At 50.6% G+C, this 14514-nt stretch overlaps 1 protein-coding gene across 2 annotated transcripts; it reads right to left on the bottom strand.

The window, feature by feature from the left end:
* Nucleotides 1-7944: 7944 nt before the first annotated feature.
* On the bottom strand, nt 7945-14483 carry LINGO4 (leucine rich repeat and Ig domain containing 4). Of its 2 annotated transcripts, XM_060622836.3 has the most exons (3): nt 12949-14483; nt 10977-11112; nt 7945-10456 (listed from the first exon to the last, which is right to left on the bottom strand). In XM_060622836.3, the coding sequence occupies exons 1-3, from the start codon at nt 12968-12970 to the stop codon at nt 8662-8664; spliced, it is 1953 nt and encodes a 650-aa protein (XP_060478819.1). In that variant the 5' UTR covers nt 12971-14483; the 3' UTR covers nt 7945-8661. The 2 variants fall into 2 exon arrangements, with proteins under 2 accessions (XP_060478819.1, XP_060478820.1); XM_060622837.3 differs by lacking the exon at nt 10977-11112 and having other exon boundaries at nt 7947-10456.
* Nucleotides 14484-14514: the final 31 nt, after the last annotated feature.

Genomic DNA, 14514 nt, shown 5'->3' with positions numbered 1-14514 from the left:
TGAATGTTTAATGAACGCGAGATTGTCTCTTTGGTGAACTAAAGCGATCTATGCCTTGGGGCCTCAGGTTTTCGTTTTGTATTAATTTTTTAAATGTGTATTTTGAATAAGTAATACACATTCTACAAAATTCGTAAGCATAACGGGTGATTACAGTGAATACCGTCTCCTTTCCCTCAAGAGGCAACCAGTTTTACCAGATTCTTGTAAAATTTTCACGAGATATTCTATAGTAAATATATACATATTTTATGTATTTATATATATTTATTACTCAGTCGATAACTTACTGTCCATACTGTTTTTGCAATTTCCTTTTATGTAGCCTAGATAGCTTACCATAGTAGCACATGTATTTGCTTCATAGTATGTTTCACGGTAAGCCTAAGGGATGTATTAACATATGTTTAGTCAATCCTTTCACATGTTGATGCCAAATATATGTCATTTGGCTCTTGTATATCTGTATAATAAATGCTTAGGACTGCAAATACTAGGTCAAAGAAATGTGTGCATTGTTTTTTAATTGGATAGATACAATTTTGCAAAATCCCTCCCTTGCAAAGACTCTTCTCATTTTCGTTCCATCAGCAATGTTTGAAAAAAAAAATTGGTAAGTATAGTATGTATTGCCAAACTGCCTTCCACAGAAGCTTTAAATTCTCTCTCCCATCAGCAGTGTATGCAAGGGACCTGTTTGATAACGTATACTTTCTGATTTTTGACAGTCTCGTAGTGTAAATGTTATTTCATTGTAATTTTAATTTCCATTTCTTTTAAGTCAGGTTGAACATCTTTTAATGTTTTAAGTGGCTGTTGTATTTTGTTGGTAAATTGTTCATATACTTTGTTCATATTTGTATTGGTTATTTTGTCTTAATATTTGCTCCTTGTTGGTATATAAGTTAAAAATGGTTTTCCCTTTTCTCAGTTTGTCCTATGTCTTTTTACTTTTGCTTATGGTGGTAGTTTTGTTGTGCAAATCTTTTTTATTTTTTATGTATTTGAATTTGTCACCATTTTATTTTTTATATAATTTTTTAAATGTTTATTTTTGAGAGAGAGAGAAAGGAAGGGAGGGGCAGAGAGAGAGTTACAGAATCTGAAACAGAGCCTGATTCGGGGCTCGAACATCAGGAACCACGAGATCATGACCTGACCCAAAGTGGGGGGCTTAACCCACTGAGCCACCCAGGCACCCCAAATTTGTCACCATTTAAAAAATAACTTCTGGGTTTCCTATGATATTTAGAAAAATCTCCCACTAAGATTATTAAGAAATTCTATGTTTTTTATTTTTCCAGTTTTTATTTCATTTTTTTTTTTTTTTTTTTTTTTTGAGAGCACATGTGTACATTTGCGGGGCGGGGTTGGAGGAGGCAGAGGGAGAGGGAGAATCTTAAAACAGGCTCCCAATATGGGGCTTAATCTGGCAACCATGAGATCATGACCTGAGCCAAAACCAAGAATCCTAGGCTTAACTGACTGAACCACCCAGGTGCCCCAGAAATTCTCCTATGTGTGTGTGTTTTTAAAAATACTTTAATAGTGTCTTTTTGTATATGTAAATATTCTCCTGGAATTTATTTTGGTGTAAAAGTGTGAGATAGAGATCCAACAACTTTGTTTTATCCATTCCTACTTATTGAATAAACCCATATTTCCTCCATTATTTTTGAATGCTACCTTTATAAGACCCAATTGCCTGAATTGTATTCAGACCTGTTTCTGGACTTTTCATGTTCCATTGATCTGTCTATTCACATTGTAATTCCATACTGTTTTAAAAAATTAATGTACTTTATGTGTTTTTTCAACACAACTTTAAAAAGTGATGTACATGGGGCATCTGGGTGGCTTAGTCAGTTAAGCGTCCAATTTTGGCTCAGGCCATGATGGCTCAGGTGGGGGAGTTCGAGCCCAGAACCTGGAGCCTGCTTCTGATTCTGTGTCTCCCTCTGTCTCTGCCCCTCCCCCGCTCATTCTCTCTCCGTCTCAATCTCTCTCTCTCAAAAATAAATAAACATTAAAAAAAATAAAAAAACTAATGTACAATATACAAACAGAAAAGTGCACAGATGAAAAGAATACATCTTGATGAATTTTCAGAAATGTAACCAACACCCAGGTCAAGAAACAGAACATTACCACTGTACCCAAAACCACTCAACACAAGGGGGTAGTCATACTCCCCTCAAGGGTAAACCACTCTTCTGACTTCTAATGGCACAAACTAGTTTTGCCTGTTTTTGTTTTTTTATATAAAGAGAATCACACGGTATGTACTTTCTTGGGGTCTGGCTTTTTTTGTTTGACATTATTTTTGTGAGATTCAGCCATATTGTTGTGTGTAGTTTAAAACAATTTTTTTCATGTTTTATTTATTTTTGAAAGAGAGAGAGTACAGAGCCCAATGTGAGGCTCGAACTTGTGAACCTCGGGATTGTGACCTGAGCCGCAGTGGGATGCTTAACCAACTGAGCCACCCAGGTGTCCTTGTTGTGTGTGGTTTTAGTCCATTCGTTCTCATTACTACATAGTATATTGTGGAAATATACCACAATTTACTTTTTGATTGTGCTGTTAATTTAATTTTGATTGGAGCCTCATATTGTTAGATTACCCAAAGGAGAATTGTATTTATGATACAGATTCTTCTTACTGTATACACATTTAAGCCATTGGTGTCCCATCAGTAGCATATTAACGTTTTTGTCTTATAGACTTTATTTCTTGTTAAAATTATTCCTAAGTATTTGAGTGCCTTGATTGCAATATCCATTTTTACTTTTAAAAAGGTAAACGAGTAGTTCAGACCCATTATTACAATAAAAAGTGTAGGCCTGCTTTATGAAACCATTATCTTTTAGCTCCAATAGGACTTGGTGGGCAAAAAGTAATGAAGTGAAAGTCCAAGAAGGATTACAAATTAACAAACCACAGGAGGAATTTCTTTTATTTTTATTTTTTTTTTAACGTTTGTTTATTTTTGAGACAGAGAGAGACAGAGCATGGACGGGGGAGGAGCAGAGAGAGGGAGACACAGAATCGGAAGCAGACTCCAGGCTCCGGGCCATCAGCCCAGAGCCCGACGCAGGGCTCGAATTCACGGACCGTGAGATCGTGACCTGAGCTGAAGTCGGACGCTTAACCGACTGAGCCACCCAGGCGCCCCAAGGAATTTCTTAATCAGAGCAGCAAAGAGCCAGGTGTAATCACTTTTCCCAGAAACATTTTGAAGGAGGGTTGACTTCTAGCTGGCTGGGCAGGGAGGTTGGGGAGTAGAAGGGATGATTCCAATCCTATCTGGGATCTGTCATCTCACGCATCCCCCAAGAGTCCAAGTCAGGATTGAAAGATTGGGTTATGAGGATGGGATTGGGTAAATTGCAATTTCTGTGTTCTCATCTGCAGTTCTGAAGAGTCCTCTTTCCTCGAAGGGTGTTCTGAACAGGGTGTGGGAGTAGGTGATACCAGTTAAAGGTCTGTGTTTTCCAGAGCATTCAGTGAACAGGTGTTTCCATTCAATAAGCCAAGCAGAAGAGCAGACTTCAGCTAGAGGGCCAGGCAGTGAGGGGTTCTCAAAGGCAGTAGGCTGGTTCCAGAGCCTTTGCTGCTCCCAGAGTTCCCTTCCTGGACAGCAGGCAAACAGTCCAGTCAAACAACATTGAGCCACTTGGGTTTTTGGAAAACAGCACTCATATCTCCCTTTGCCTGTTGTAAGAGTTACCCCTTCTTCCCCATGACTCAAGGTTCTGCATCAGAAAGCAGCAACCCAGAGGGTGGGCCTTAGTATCAGCAATTACCCTGGCCTTGCTCTTTAACTCTGACTGATGGATTTTGGTGGGCGTCATAAGAAAGCGCTGCTTCTCTGGCCTCCACCACTCAGCTCTAGTCTTCCTACTTATTTCCCCTTAGAGTAGTTTGGAGAAGAAGGACTCAGGATCCCTGGTCTCAAGTGCTCTCCATCCTGAATCACCACCACACTCACTTCTTTAAGCAAAAGTGCCCCTACCCCGAAGTCTTCTGCCTCCTCCTGAGAGATGGAAGCTGGCTCTAGGAGGAGAGCAGGGGAGGGGAGAAGCTGGAGGCCCTAGGGACCTGCTATGACCCATGCTAGTGTGTGCTTTGTGCTATAGTCCTTGCCAGCCTTTTCTCCTTGTGTGTGATGGACCCGGAGAGTACGGACAGGCCGGTGCTCAGCCTCCCCTCCCCACCCGATGCTTCTCACAGTAGACCTTCTTCACCTGCTTTCCATCCAGGCTGCAGTGGCTTCAGGGTGACTGAGAACAATCCATGCACATTTTTGTTCATAGCTCACACCAGGCATTTGCAGAGGGGTCTGTGACTCAAAAATGCTCGCAAGGCTTTCATCCTTGAATCAGGGATCCAGCACAGCAAAGGAAATAGAGAAATTAGAATATATCAGGGACCGGGGCTCCTGGGTGGCTCAGTCAGTTAAGTGTCCAACTTCGGCTCAGGTCATGATCTCACGGTTTGTGGGTTCAAGCCCCGTGTCAGGCTCTGTGCTGACAGCTCAGAGCCTGGAGCCTGCTTCAGATCCTGTGTCTCCCTCTCTCTCTCTGCCCCTCCCCTGCTCATACTCTCTCAAAAATCAATAAACATTAAAAAAAAAAAAGAATATATCAGGGACCAAAATGGTGGGGAGTGCCCAAATGCTGCCAGAGTATCTTGGGGTCCAAGCTTCTCTTAGCTGAGGTGAGACTGTCTCTGAAATGGAAGAGAGGGGGTGGAGAGGGCAGGGTGGGGTGACCTCAGGAAGGTTCTGTCAGGGAGGGGTGGGCACACTCTTCCAGAGCGGACAAGGCCTGTAGACTGTCCTGCTGTACTAGATTCCTGAGCAGCTTCCTATACCCTAAGAGCTTGCTGAGATTAGAACCCAGAAAAGGACCTAGAAATGTGAAGCCCCCAAATCGTGAGAGGCTCTGTTTCTGGCAGCCAGGATTTCAATTTGGCCCATCTGATCCCGGGAATTGCTGCCCCTTTCTGGCCAGTCCCTGGGGCAGAGGCAGCAGAGGGCACTGAGAAGAAAGGGTAGCCACCAGCCAAACAACCCTTAGCTTCCTGAGTCAGGTGCCTCAGGGGTCCTGAAGGTGGGGCACCACCAGCAACTGGCTTCGTCCCCCTAAGGGGCTGGCTCAGAGTGACAGGTGGAAGAGCACCTGGGTCAGGGCCCCATGGCTGAGAGGCCCTGCAGATGGGCTGAAAGAGTAGGCAGTGACTAGGACAGCACAGGTGGTGGAAGGCATTTGGGCTTTTAATTTAATTTGATTTTTTAATGTTTTATTTTATATTTGAGAGACAATGTAAGCAGGGGAAGGGCAGAGACATGGAGACAGAATATGAAACACAGCCCGACGCGAGCTCGAACGCATGAGCAGCAAGATCATGACCTGAGCTGCAGTCGGATGCTTAACCCACTGAGCCACCCAGGTGCCCCAGGCATTTGGATTTTGAGTCTGACAGCCCCGAGTTCAAAAGCAGCTCCCTCACTAACTAGCTGTGTGTCCTCAAGCAAGTGAATCTATTTGACCTTCAGTGGCATCAGTTAAAGTGTCCTGTGTTACAGAGTTCATGGAAGGATTAAATAAGAAAACAAATACAAAGCCACCGACACAGCATAGGCTCTGGATAAGTGTCTTCTCTCTCCACTCCTGCACCGCCCTGGGGATTTCCCCACAATGTGACCTGTAACATCCCTGAATGTGAACACACACCACTAGCACATGTCTCTGGTTGCATTTACATACTGGTACACACACACACACACACACACACACACACACACATACCCAGCCTGTACAGTCGCACTTGGCTAAGGGCAGCCTTCCCCAGCAGGTCAGATAGGGACCTGGCTTGCTGATGATTAGACAAGCTGTGGAAGTGCCCATCACAGTAACCTGTCACATCAAAAGGCTTTAGGAAAAACCGTGTTAAGGAAACAAGGGGTGGTAATTGGGGGTAAGTCCACTGGCGTCCGGCGCCCCGCCCTGCCCCAGGAATGTGCCTCTCAAGGGATGCCACGCCCACCTCTGCTGAGAAGGCCCTGTCATGCCCAGAGGTGGTGTGTCTGCAGCTGTGCTGTCCAGGAGATTGGTACTGGCCACGTGTGGCTTTTGAGCACTTGAAAGATGGCTGGTGTCCCTGAGGAGTGGAATTTTAAGTTTATTTCAGTTAAGTTAATTGAAATGTTAAAACTGATACTTGATTTGGTGGAAAACTTTTTAACATGTTTGGAACAACTTGTGTGAACCTACTTTTTCAACAATGAATTTTATGAAACCTAAGAACAGATCAGATCTTTCTGGTGAAAATTCAGTGAGATGTGCTATAAATGTAAAATATACACTGGATTTTAGAGACCTAATATGAAAAAATAATGTAAAATATTTCAATAGTAATTTTCATATTGATAACATGCTGAAATGATAATAGTTTGGGTACCTTGGGTTAAATAAAATATAGTATCAAAGTTCATTGTATCTGGGTTTTTTTGCTTTTTAAACGTGATACTAGAAAATTTGAGATGACATGGGTGCCTCACGTTCGATTTCTGGGCAGAGCTGCTCGGGAGACTTTGGGACTTGGCAGCTGTGGCCCCTGCTCCCTGCGTCACCTGTGCCCCACTGTCTCTGGGGGCTTCCCTGAGATTTCTCTGCACAATATTGCTGTTTCTGCTGTCTTCTGCATTGCAGGGTGGGCAATGAGAGTGAGAACCTCTAGTACTTGACCCCCAAGTCCCAACCTAGTAAGCCGTGGATGGAAGGTTTTGGAGAGGAGAGAAAGGGCTGTGTGGGGGCTGGGGGGAAGCGTGGTGGAATCTTTCCGGTGCCTTATAAACTGGAGAGGGGAGGTTGTCAGGATGCTAAGAGAATTGTGAGTGCGTGGCAGGGGCAGGGTTGGAGGCTCAGGGATACGCTAGATTGTTGGATTCTCCAGCCTCCCTCTCCCAACCTCCTGTTCTCATCTCTGACCCACCCCCAGAGGCCCACCAGGGCCCCACTGAAGAGCTTGCCTGCTGGTCAAGTCTGGCTGCCTCCTGGATGGCGTCTGCTCCTCTCCCCTGTGGGGATAGTTTGAGCTGGGAATCTTCTAATGAGTAGAGTCTCCTCGGAGCAAGGAGCAAGGACAAGAGCAGCAGGAATCAGCAGGAAGCTGATGATGCTTGCATCCTGAGGGGTGGGTGGGGGCCCTCGAGGGTGGAGGGGAGCTAAGGACACTGAGCAGATGCTGCTGCAGAGAGAGGCTCCCCAGGGCCTCGTGACTCCCCACTTCTCAGTCCTTCCTCCCTGCCCCTCCTGTCCCTTCACTCCTCCCTGTCTGAGATGCTGAAGCTGCTGCCTCTTGAATCTCTCCTTTTCCCTGGCTTGGCTTTGCCACCTATTTGAAGCATGCTCAGAGCAGTCAGCGTCTCCTCTCAGCCTGCCTCTGCATCTGGGGTCTCCGTTAGACAGTAGCCTCCATCCAGAGACAGCTTCCCACCTGGGCTGCACTGAACAGGGAACAAGAGGCCCCTGCAAAAGGGCAGTGGAAATTAACTAGGCAGCCAGATCCTGCTGCGGCCCCTTCCCTCCGCTCTCCCTACAGTGTGCAGTGCCCTTCCTGCCTGGTTCCTCCAAGCCTGGTCCTGCCAGGTTCTCAGTCTGCCTGCTGGGACAACTGCAGATCTGTGCTTTTGCTAGGCATTTTCTAGGAGTTCCCTTTGTACTTTCCCCCTAGGGTACTAGGGGTCTGTGATTGGGGGATCCCAACAAGAACTGGAAAGGAGGGAAGGAGCCAGGTACCCCAGGCTGGAATTTCTTCAGAGGGATCCCTTGGAAGGTGGAGGATCCCTCCTTCTCTAACTCCAGAGTACAGGGAAAGGGCCGAAATGGAAACAGACTGAGAGTTTCTCCAGAACATCTCTGGGCCTCCTTTGGTGTTAAGCTTATATGTCGGGGAGGCTGCTGGGGTACATGCTCAGTGGGCAGGCAGAAAGGGTAGGAAGGGAGAGATTTGATAAAAATGAGAGGGGAGAAAGAGTGAAGTAAAGAAAACTCCGGATATCACATTAGTTTAGACTGCTGCTGTCATGGCCTTTTGGCAGCAAGTTTAATGATGTGACAGATGGGGCAGGTGCTGGAGGCCTCATGCAGACACAGCCAGTGTGCAGTCTGCCCCCCCCCCCACCGCCCCCCTGCATTGTACACTCACATCTTCTGAGCCTGAGATCCTTGGCCCTAGTTCCTTGCTCCTGGGGAGGATACAGACCAGAAAAGAGAGGTAGACTGCATGGTTGAGAAGCAAGCGGCGCTTCTCAGCCTCACCTCTGCAATAATCTCGTAGCTGTGGTTGGCAATTGGTACTGGTTGTTAAAGGGTGTCGTCAGTGTGTGTGAACGAGTAGACTGGAGCCTTGGGGATGTTTCCTGCTTGGTGGAGGGGGGTGCGGGGAGGGCTAGACTGACTACAGGTCTACAGCTTCTGCTCCCATCCTCAAACTGCAAAAGGAGGGGTGAGGCAGACCTTCTTGAGAGGCGTCATTAGCTGTTGGCACAATGCGGGCGGGGGTGGGCCTAGGTTCTGGTTCAAGCAACCTTGGTTTTCTTCCCTTTTGGTATCCGGAGCTGTCTTGGCTGGAGCTCCGATGTGGAAGTAAAGGTCAGAAGAGCTTGGCGGTGACCCGGTTACCCCCGGAGTTCTTATCCCCTGAGGGCCGAGGTGCCACAAAGTCAAAGGTCATGTGATGTTTGACCCGGCCTTTGCCCTTGCTCCAGAGGGCAATGAGGCCAAAGCAGAGGGTCACCGAGGTGAGGAAGGGGAGGAAGCCAACTGCTAGCACCATAGCTACGCCTCTGCTATCCAGGAAGAACGGCCTTGGGATCCCTGGCATGGTGATGTTAGGGTCAGAGAGAGTGCCATTTGGTGGTTCAACTTGGAGTACTTCGAGCCAGGTCCTCAGGGAATCATTCCCGGCAACATTGCTGACCACGCAGACATAGGCTCCTCTGTCCTGCAGCTGCACCGAGCGGATCTCCAGCGTCCCATCCTCCAGGACCCTCACTCGCCCAGCCCTTCCCAGCCAAGGGCCCTGAGGCCTCCTCCAAGAGACCGTGGGCGCTGGGTCTCCGTCTCCAGAGCAGGAGAAAACAGCCTGCCCCCCCTCCTCTGCGATGACCCATCGCGGCCCAGACTTTCGGATCAGGGCTGGTTGGCAAGTGAAGTGCCCTGGAGGCAGGATGTCTGAGAACTCCCTCAGGCTCTTGCCCTGCATGTGCCGGGGGCTGGCACAGGCAGGGGGTGCCACGCCGAAGTCCAGGCGCCTGCGCAGCCGGAGCAGCCAGAGGAGGCGGCAGTCACATGCCAGGGGGTTACCCGACAGCCGCAGGGTGACTAGTTGGTCTGGGGAAGGGAAGGCCGTTTCCTCCAGCGTCTGAAGGGCATTATCTGCCACGTCCAGGAGGTGGAAAGCGGTCAGGCCTTGGAAGGCATGGGCAGCGATGGAGGTGAGGCACGCTCCTGCCAGCCGGAGCTCCTGCAGCCGCACCAGGGGACTGAGGCTTCGGGTGGGGATGGCTGAGATGGGGTTCTGAGACAGATCCAGGACCCTGAGGAAGCTCAGGTGGCGGAGCGCTTGGCAGGGTACTGTGCTCAGATTGCAGCGGGTGATGGCCAGGTTGCTAAGATTGAGCCCAGCCAGGCTCCCAGGCTCCAGAGCCCCCAGAGATGGCCAGGAGTGGATCTCCAGCTCCTTTAGCTGCCCCAGCCCCCGTAGTGCCCCAGCTGGCAGCCTCCCAATATCCAGTTCTCGAAGCCTCAGGGCCACTAGTGCTGGGAGGCGGGCCAGGGCCAGGCCGGGCACTGTGCTGAGGTTGCAGCGTTCCAGGGTGAGGGTGCTCAGCTGGGCCAGCCCTGCCAACGCCCCTGGAGCCACGAACACCAGGTGGTTGTCCCCCACCTCCAGCTGCCGGAGGCTGCCCAGCTCCCCAAAGGCTCCATCAAGGAAGAGGACAATGTGGTTGAGGCGGAGGTCGAGCAGCGTGAGGGCAGACAGGCCTGAAAAGACCCCAGGCCCCATGATTCGCAGCCGGTTGCCCTGCAGCCTCAGGGTCAGGAGGCTTTGGAGGCCATAGAAGGCCCCAGGCTCAAGGGTGGACAGCTGGTTGTAGCTGAGGTCCAGTTCCTGGAGCAGGCCCAGGCGGGAGAGCATTCCGCGCTGAAGCCCCCACAGGCGATTTCCACTCAGGTCCAGGAGCTCAGTGTCCGCCGGGAGTCCCCCAGGCACAGCCTCCAGTCGCCGAAGGGGGCAGAGCACTGCCCGGGGCTGGGAGGCACAGTCACACACGGCAGGGCACCCACCACAACTGCCTCCAGACAGGAGGAGCAGGAACAGGAGAGGGGGCCATGGGGGCCAGGCTTGCTTTGGAGCTGGACCCATAGCCTTCCCCTCTTCAGTCCTGGAATAGATGATGACATGGTCCTGTTTGGAAAGTGACTTCAGACGATGGTGACCCTGGACCTCCTGGGCCTCCGTAGAGGAGAGGGAGATTGAGCTACCTGTGTCAGCATCACCAGCAAGTAGGGCAGACCCAGGAACAGTTCTGGGGGACTGCCTCCTTGGGGGGCTCCTGGGTCTCCTCTCTGGGGAATCTCTGCTTTGCTCTCCCTCCCAGCCCTGGGTAACAGGCCGAGTGCCTCCTGGCTCATGGAACGTGAGTGAAGCCTGACTTCAGCCGGGAAAGTTGTACGTGAATGGACAGGAAGCAGGGAAGTAACGTTGAGTCTTCCCATTTTCCTATATCTGTGAGATCCAGGAATACCGCAGGTCCCTTCTCCCTGACACTTGTCCTCCCCAAGCTCTGCCCTCCACTCTCTGCCCACCCTGTTCTCCCATGTTATCTATCCATAGCTTTGTCTATCTGTCCATAGCTCAGGGGGAATCACATGCTTGGATTCTGATGGGAGCGCGGTCCTCACCTTGACGAAGTCCTCCAGGGCTGGGAAGTATGCTCAGCTCTGTGCCCCTGGACTCCACCTACTGCCCCTCTGCCCTTCTGGAGCCTGGCCCAGGGCCTGGGGCCCTGAATTAGCAAGACCCAATCTCCCTGAATGCCTGTGTGGCTGACAGCCAAGCAACACGTTAGCCATGGCACAGGCTACCGGGGGGCACCCGAGTCCCTCATGAGAACCCTACGCGCAGCCCCTATAGATGACACTGTGGTGTGTGAGGGACCCAAGGGATGCCTGGGTTTTGAGTGTTGTTGCTTGGTCCTCAGGTTCAGGCTCCTGTTACATCCCTCCTCGATAGTGTTTTGATTTAGTCCAACGTGGGAATCTGAGGGAGATCTCTTGTCCCCAAACAATACACAAGAGACAGACTGTGAGCCAGGGAGGCATAGACAAGGAGGAGAGACAGCACCTGGCCAGATGGTGTGGGTGGGGAGCAAGGGAGCCCTTGGCTGGCACAGCTGATCTCTGGGCACAGGCTGTGTGCAAAGCATGTAGACTGCAAGTGGGTTTCTGGGAACCAAGGGCCTGGGCAGAATCAGGATAATGGCAGGTATCATGGCCACTGGGGACTGGTCGAGGTGACAGAGGAGAAGGGGCCCCATAGGTGGTGAACTCACTCTCACCTCACCGTGTTAAATGTCAGCAGGGCATTGAACCATGGAGGGGAGGTGTTGGGACCAAGAGGTAAGTGATGCTCCCTGGGAGGCAGGATGCCTGGGTTTCTTTCTAGCTGCAGATCCAGATGGCCTTTGGGGCTTCAGGCTGTCTGTGCCCTGAAGGGTCAGCTTTCTGTCACACACCCCATTTTCTCCCACGTGGAACTTTACGAGGTGGTGTGACTTCTTCCCATTGCGGGGTCGGGGAGGGGGGATCACATCCCTGGATCCTGATTGGAGTGAGGATCTGCACCCCTCCTCTAGAAGAGTTGTTCTGGCACCTCTCCCGCTGTAGTAGCAGGAAACCAGAGAGCAAAGAGGCCCGGAGAGCAGAGGGATGTAGGACACCATCCTGAGGCTTGGGAGGAGAGAGAATGGTGCGGGGCAGGCAAAGGCAGCTGACCAGGCTCCTCTTGTCCCTAGACCGACCTGGCAGGTATCTCTGGCATGCTGAGAGTTCTCCAGGGACAGACGTGTCCCAGTCTCCCTCGTCCCTACGCCTGTTCTGGGAAGTCCACTCGACAGCTAGCTCTTTATCACTACTGCTGCAGCTACTGCTCCTCCTTTGTGCTCTGCACTCAGCAAAAGTGCACTGAAGCATGTAACCCAGCTTCCCTCCCTCCCCCTTCTGTCAGTTTCCTCTTAGTCCCCAAAGCCTGCTGGCCTAGGGGCTGGGGGATCTAGGGACAACCCCTTTTCTTTATTTATAACGTGGCTAATTTAATCCCAAACTTCCCTCGCCAGTCTCCATGGCTACAAGACTGGCTTCCAGCCACTTTGCCGGAAGAAATGGGTGTCAGAACCACTTCTTTCTTTAGATGGGGTGGGGTCTCGGGCATCAACCCTTCAAGGAGTAGGAAGCTTTCTTCTTCTTGTCTCTATGTGGCAATCCAGAGACACATATGAACCTTTAAAGCAGACCTGACTGGAGACATGGGGACTTGCGTGGGGAGGGGGCTCTTAGGGGAAAGATTTCTGGAATTTCCATACTGATTGTGGAGAAACCCTTCCCAGAGGTAGAGGAAGCCCTGGGGAGACGGAGGGAGGTCTCTTTAGAGTCCTTCCCCATAGAGGTGTCTGGGACATTTTAGTTTTCTCATCAAAGTCCGGTGGGGCCAGGATCAATGGCTGGTTGGGGTGGGGTGGGGTGGGGTGGTGCAGGGGGGAGGGGCAGGAGGAGCGCAAACCCTCTAGCCTGAAAGGGACGCTGGTCTGGCCTTGTCTCTGAGAATATTGTAGAGAAGGACAGCTGCAGCTTTGGGACAGGAGGTGGGGGCACTTACCGGAGAAGCTGGAGGGCGGCATCAAGTTGGACACTGCCTCTGTCCAGGGCTGGGGGCCGTCCCATTCAAGCTGCTCCCCGGGCCGCCGGGCCTCACTTCCCTCACTGCCCGCTGCCCCGCCGCCCTCCCGCCCGCCTGCCCGCTGGGGCTGCTGTTGCTGCTGTGGCCGCTGCTGCCAAGACCGAGGTAGAGAAAAGAGCCAGAAAGCATTTCTCCTTTTTTTTTTTTTTCCTCTCTCTCTTTTTAAACCAGGCGAGAATGAGTCTGCAGCAACCCTGTTGGTGCAAAATAAATAAATAAAGCAACCAGGGAGGGCTGCAGCAAGCGCCACTACAGGATGGAGAAGGGGAGGGAGCGCAGACGGAGACTTTGGGGTCTAGGAGGGGTCAGGAAGTGGAGGCAGCCAGCAGCTCCGAAAGGGTCTCTGGTGGACATGCTGACTGCCCTCTGGGGAGCTCAGGGACAAGCACCTTCCTCTCCCAGATGCGGCCTTTCAATCTAAATGCCCCCCATGGGTATCATTTTGTGGAGAAAGTTCTCCATCCAGAACATCTGCTGTGGAGCTTAGTTTGAGACTCCTGTGGGGGTTTCTGAGGAGCAACTCCCAAGCCTCCCTGGGGGCTGCTCAGAGTGGGGGCTGCGATCCTTTTGATGCTCATGGGTTGCTGGGCTGAAAACCTGGGTCTCCACACAGGAATGAGACAGGAGAGAGCAGCTGGTCGGTGGTCTGATTTAAGACCCTCCCCCCTCCCGGCCCCCACCACACATGCCCCTGGCCTTTAAAATCATTTTATAAAGAATAGCACAAGTTAGGATTTATGTCTAGCCTATTAAACCCTCCCCTGAGAGCAATACAACCCCCTCCCCCGCATCACCTGCTGTTTATCCCTCACAGGATGGCTCATAGCTATTTGTAAAGCCAAGCAAGAGAAGTTTTGGGGCAGCCTGAGAGGCAGGTGTCTGCCCTGTTCCCTGGTCTCCTCCCTGCTAGAGTCAGTAGTGCCCCGTCACAGAGTGAAGAAATTGTGTCTGTTTCCTTTCTCCATAATGACAGCAGGACTCCTCCAACGTCTGTCTGGGACCATCTGACTGACCAGTGTCCAGCCATCTATCTCTTCTTCTCCTGGGGTTTCTTGTGCTAGAAGACATCTGGGGCTGGGATGGCGTTTGGGCCACCCCAGGTCTAAGGTTGGTGGACTGGACCACCATGAAAATGTTCTGGGGTCCCTCAGGGTTGGGACTCTTTTCCTGAGGCCACTATGCACCTCTGAGCTGTGACCTCAAGGAAGACAGGGACTGTGTCAGATTAAATGTACTGCAGAGGTGCATAATTGCAGGTTGAGTTTGTGAGTATGTGTTTCACCTGTGCATGGGTGTGTGTCTCTCATCAGGTTTGTGTTGACCCCTAAAGTCTATTTCTAAAGTGCACATAAGAGGTTTGAGTTCTAACTCAATCTATGATGCTCTTGGCCTCCATTGTACCTTATCCCTAAAAATCCCATAAAATCCCGTAAAAGATTATCCCAGTCCCTTACCCCCATCTCATCCTTACCCTCCACATATCCA

Source organism: Panthera onca, chromosome C1 (assembly GCF_046562875.1).
Source record: "Panthera onca isolate mPanOnc1 chromosome C1, mPanOnc1 haplotype 2, whole genome shotgun sequence".
NCBI classification, from domain to species: Eukaryota; Metazoa; Chordata; class Mammalia; order Carnivora; family Felidae; genus Panthera; species Panthera onca.
The sequence above is the reverse complement of the archived record's forward strand: the minus strand, read 5'-3'. Positions and strand labels throughout refer to the sequence as shown.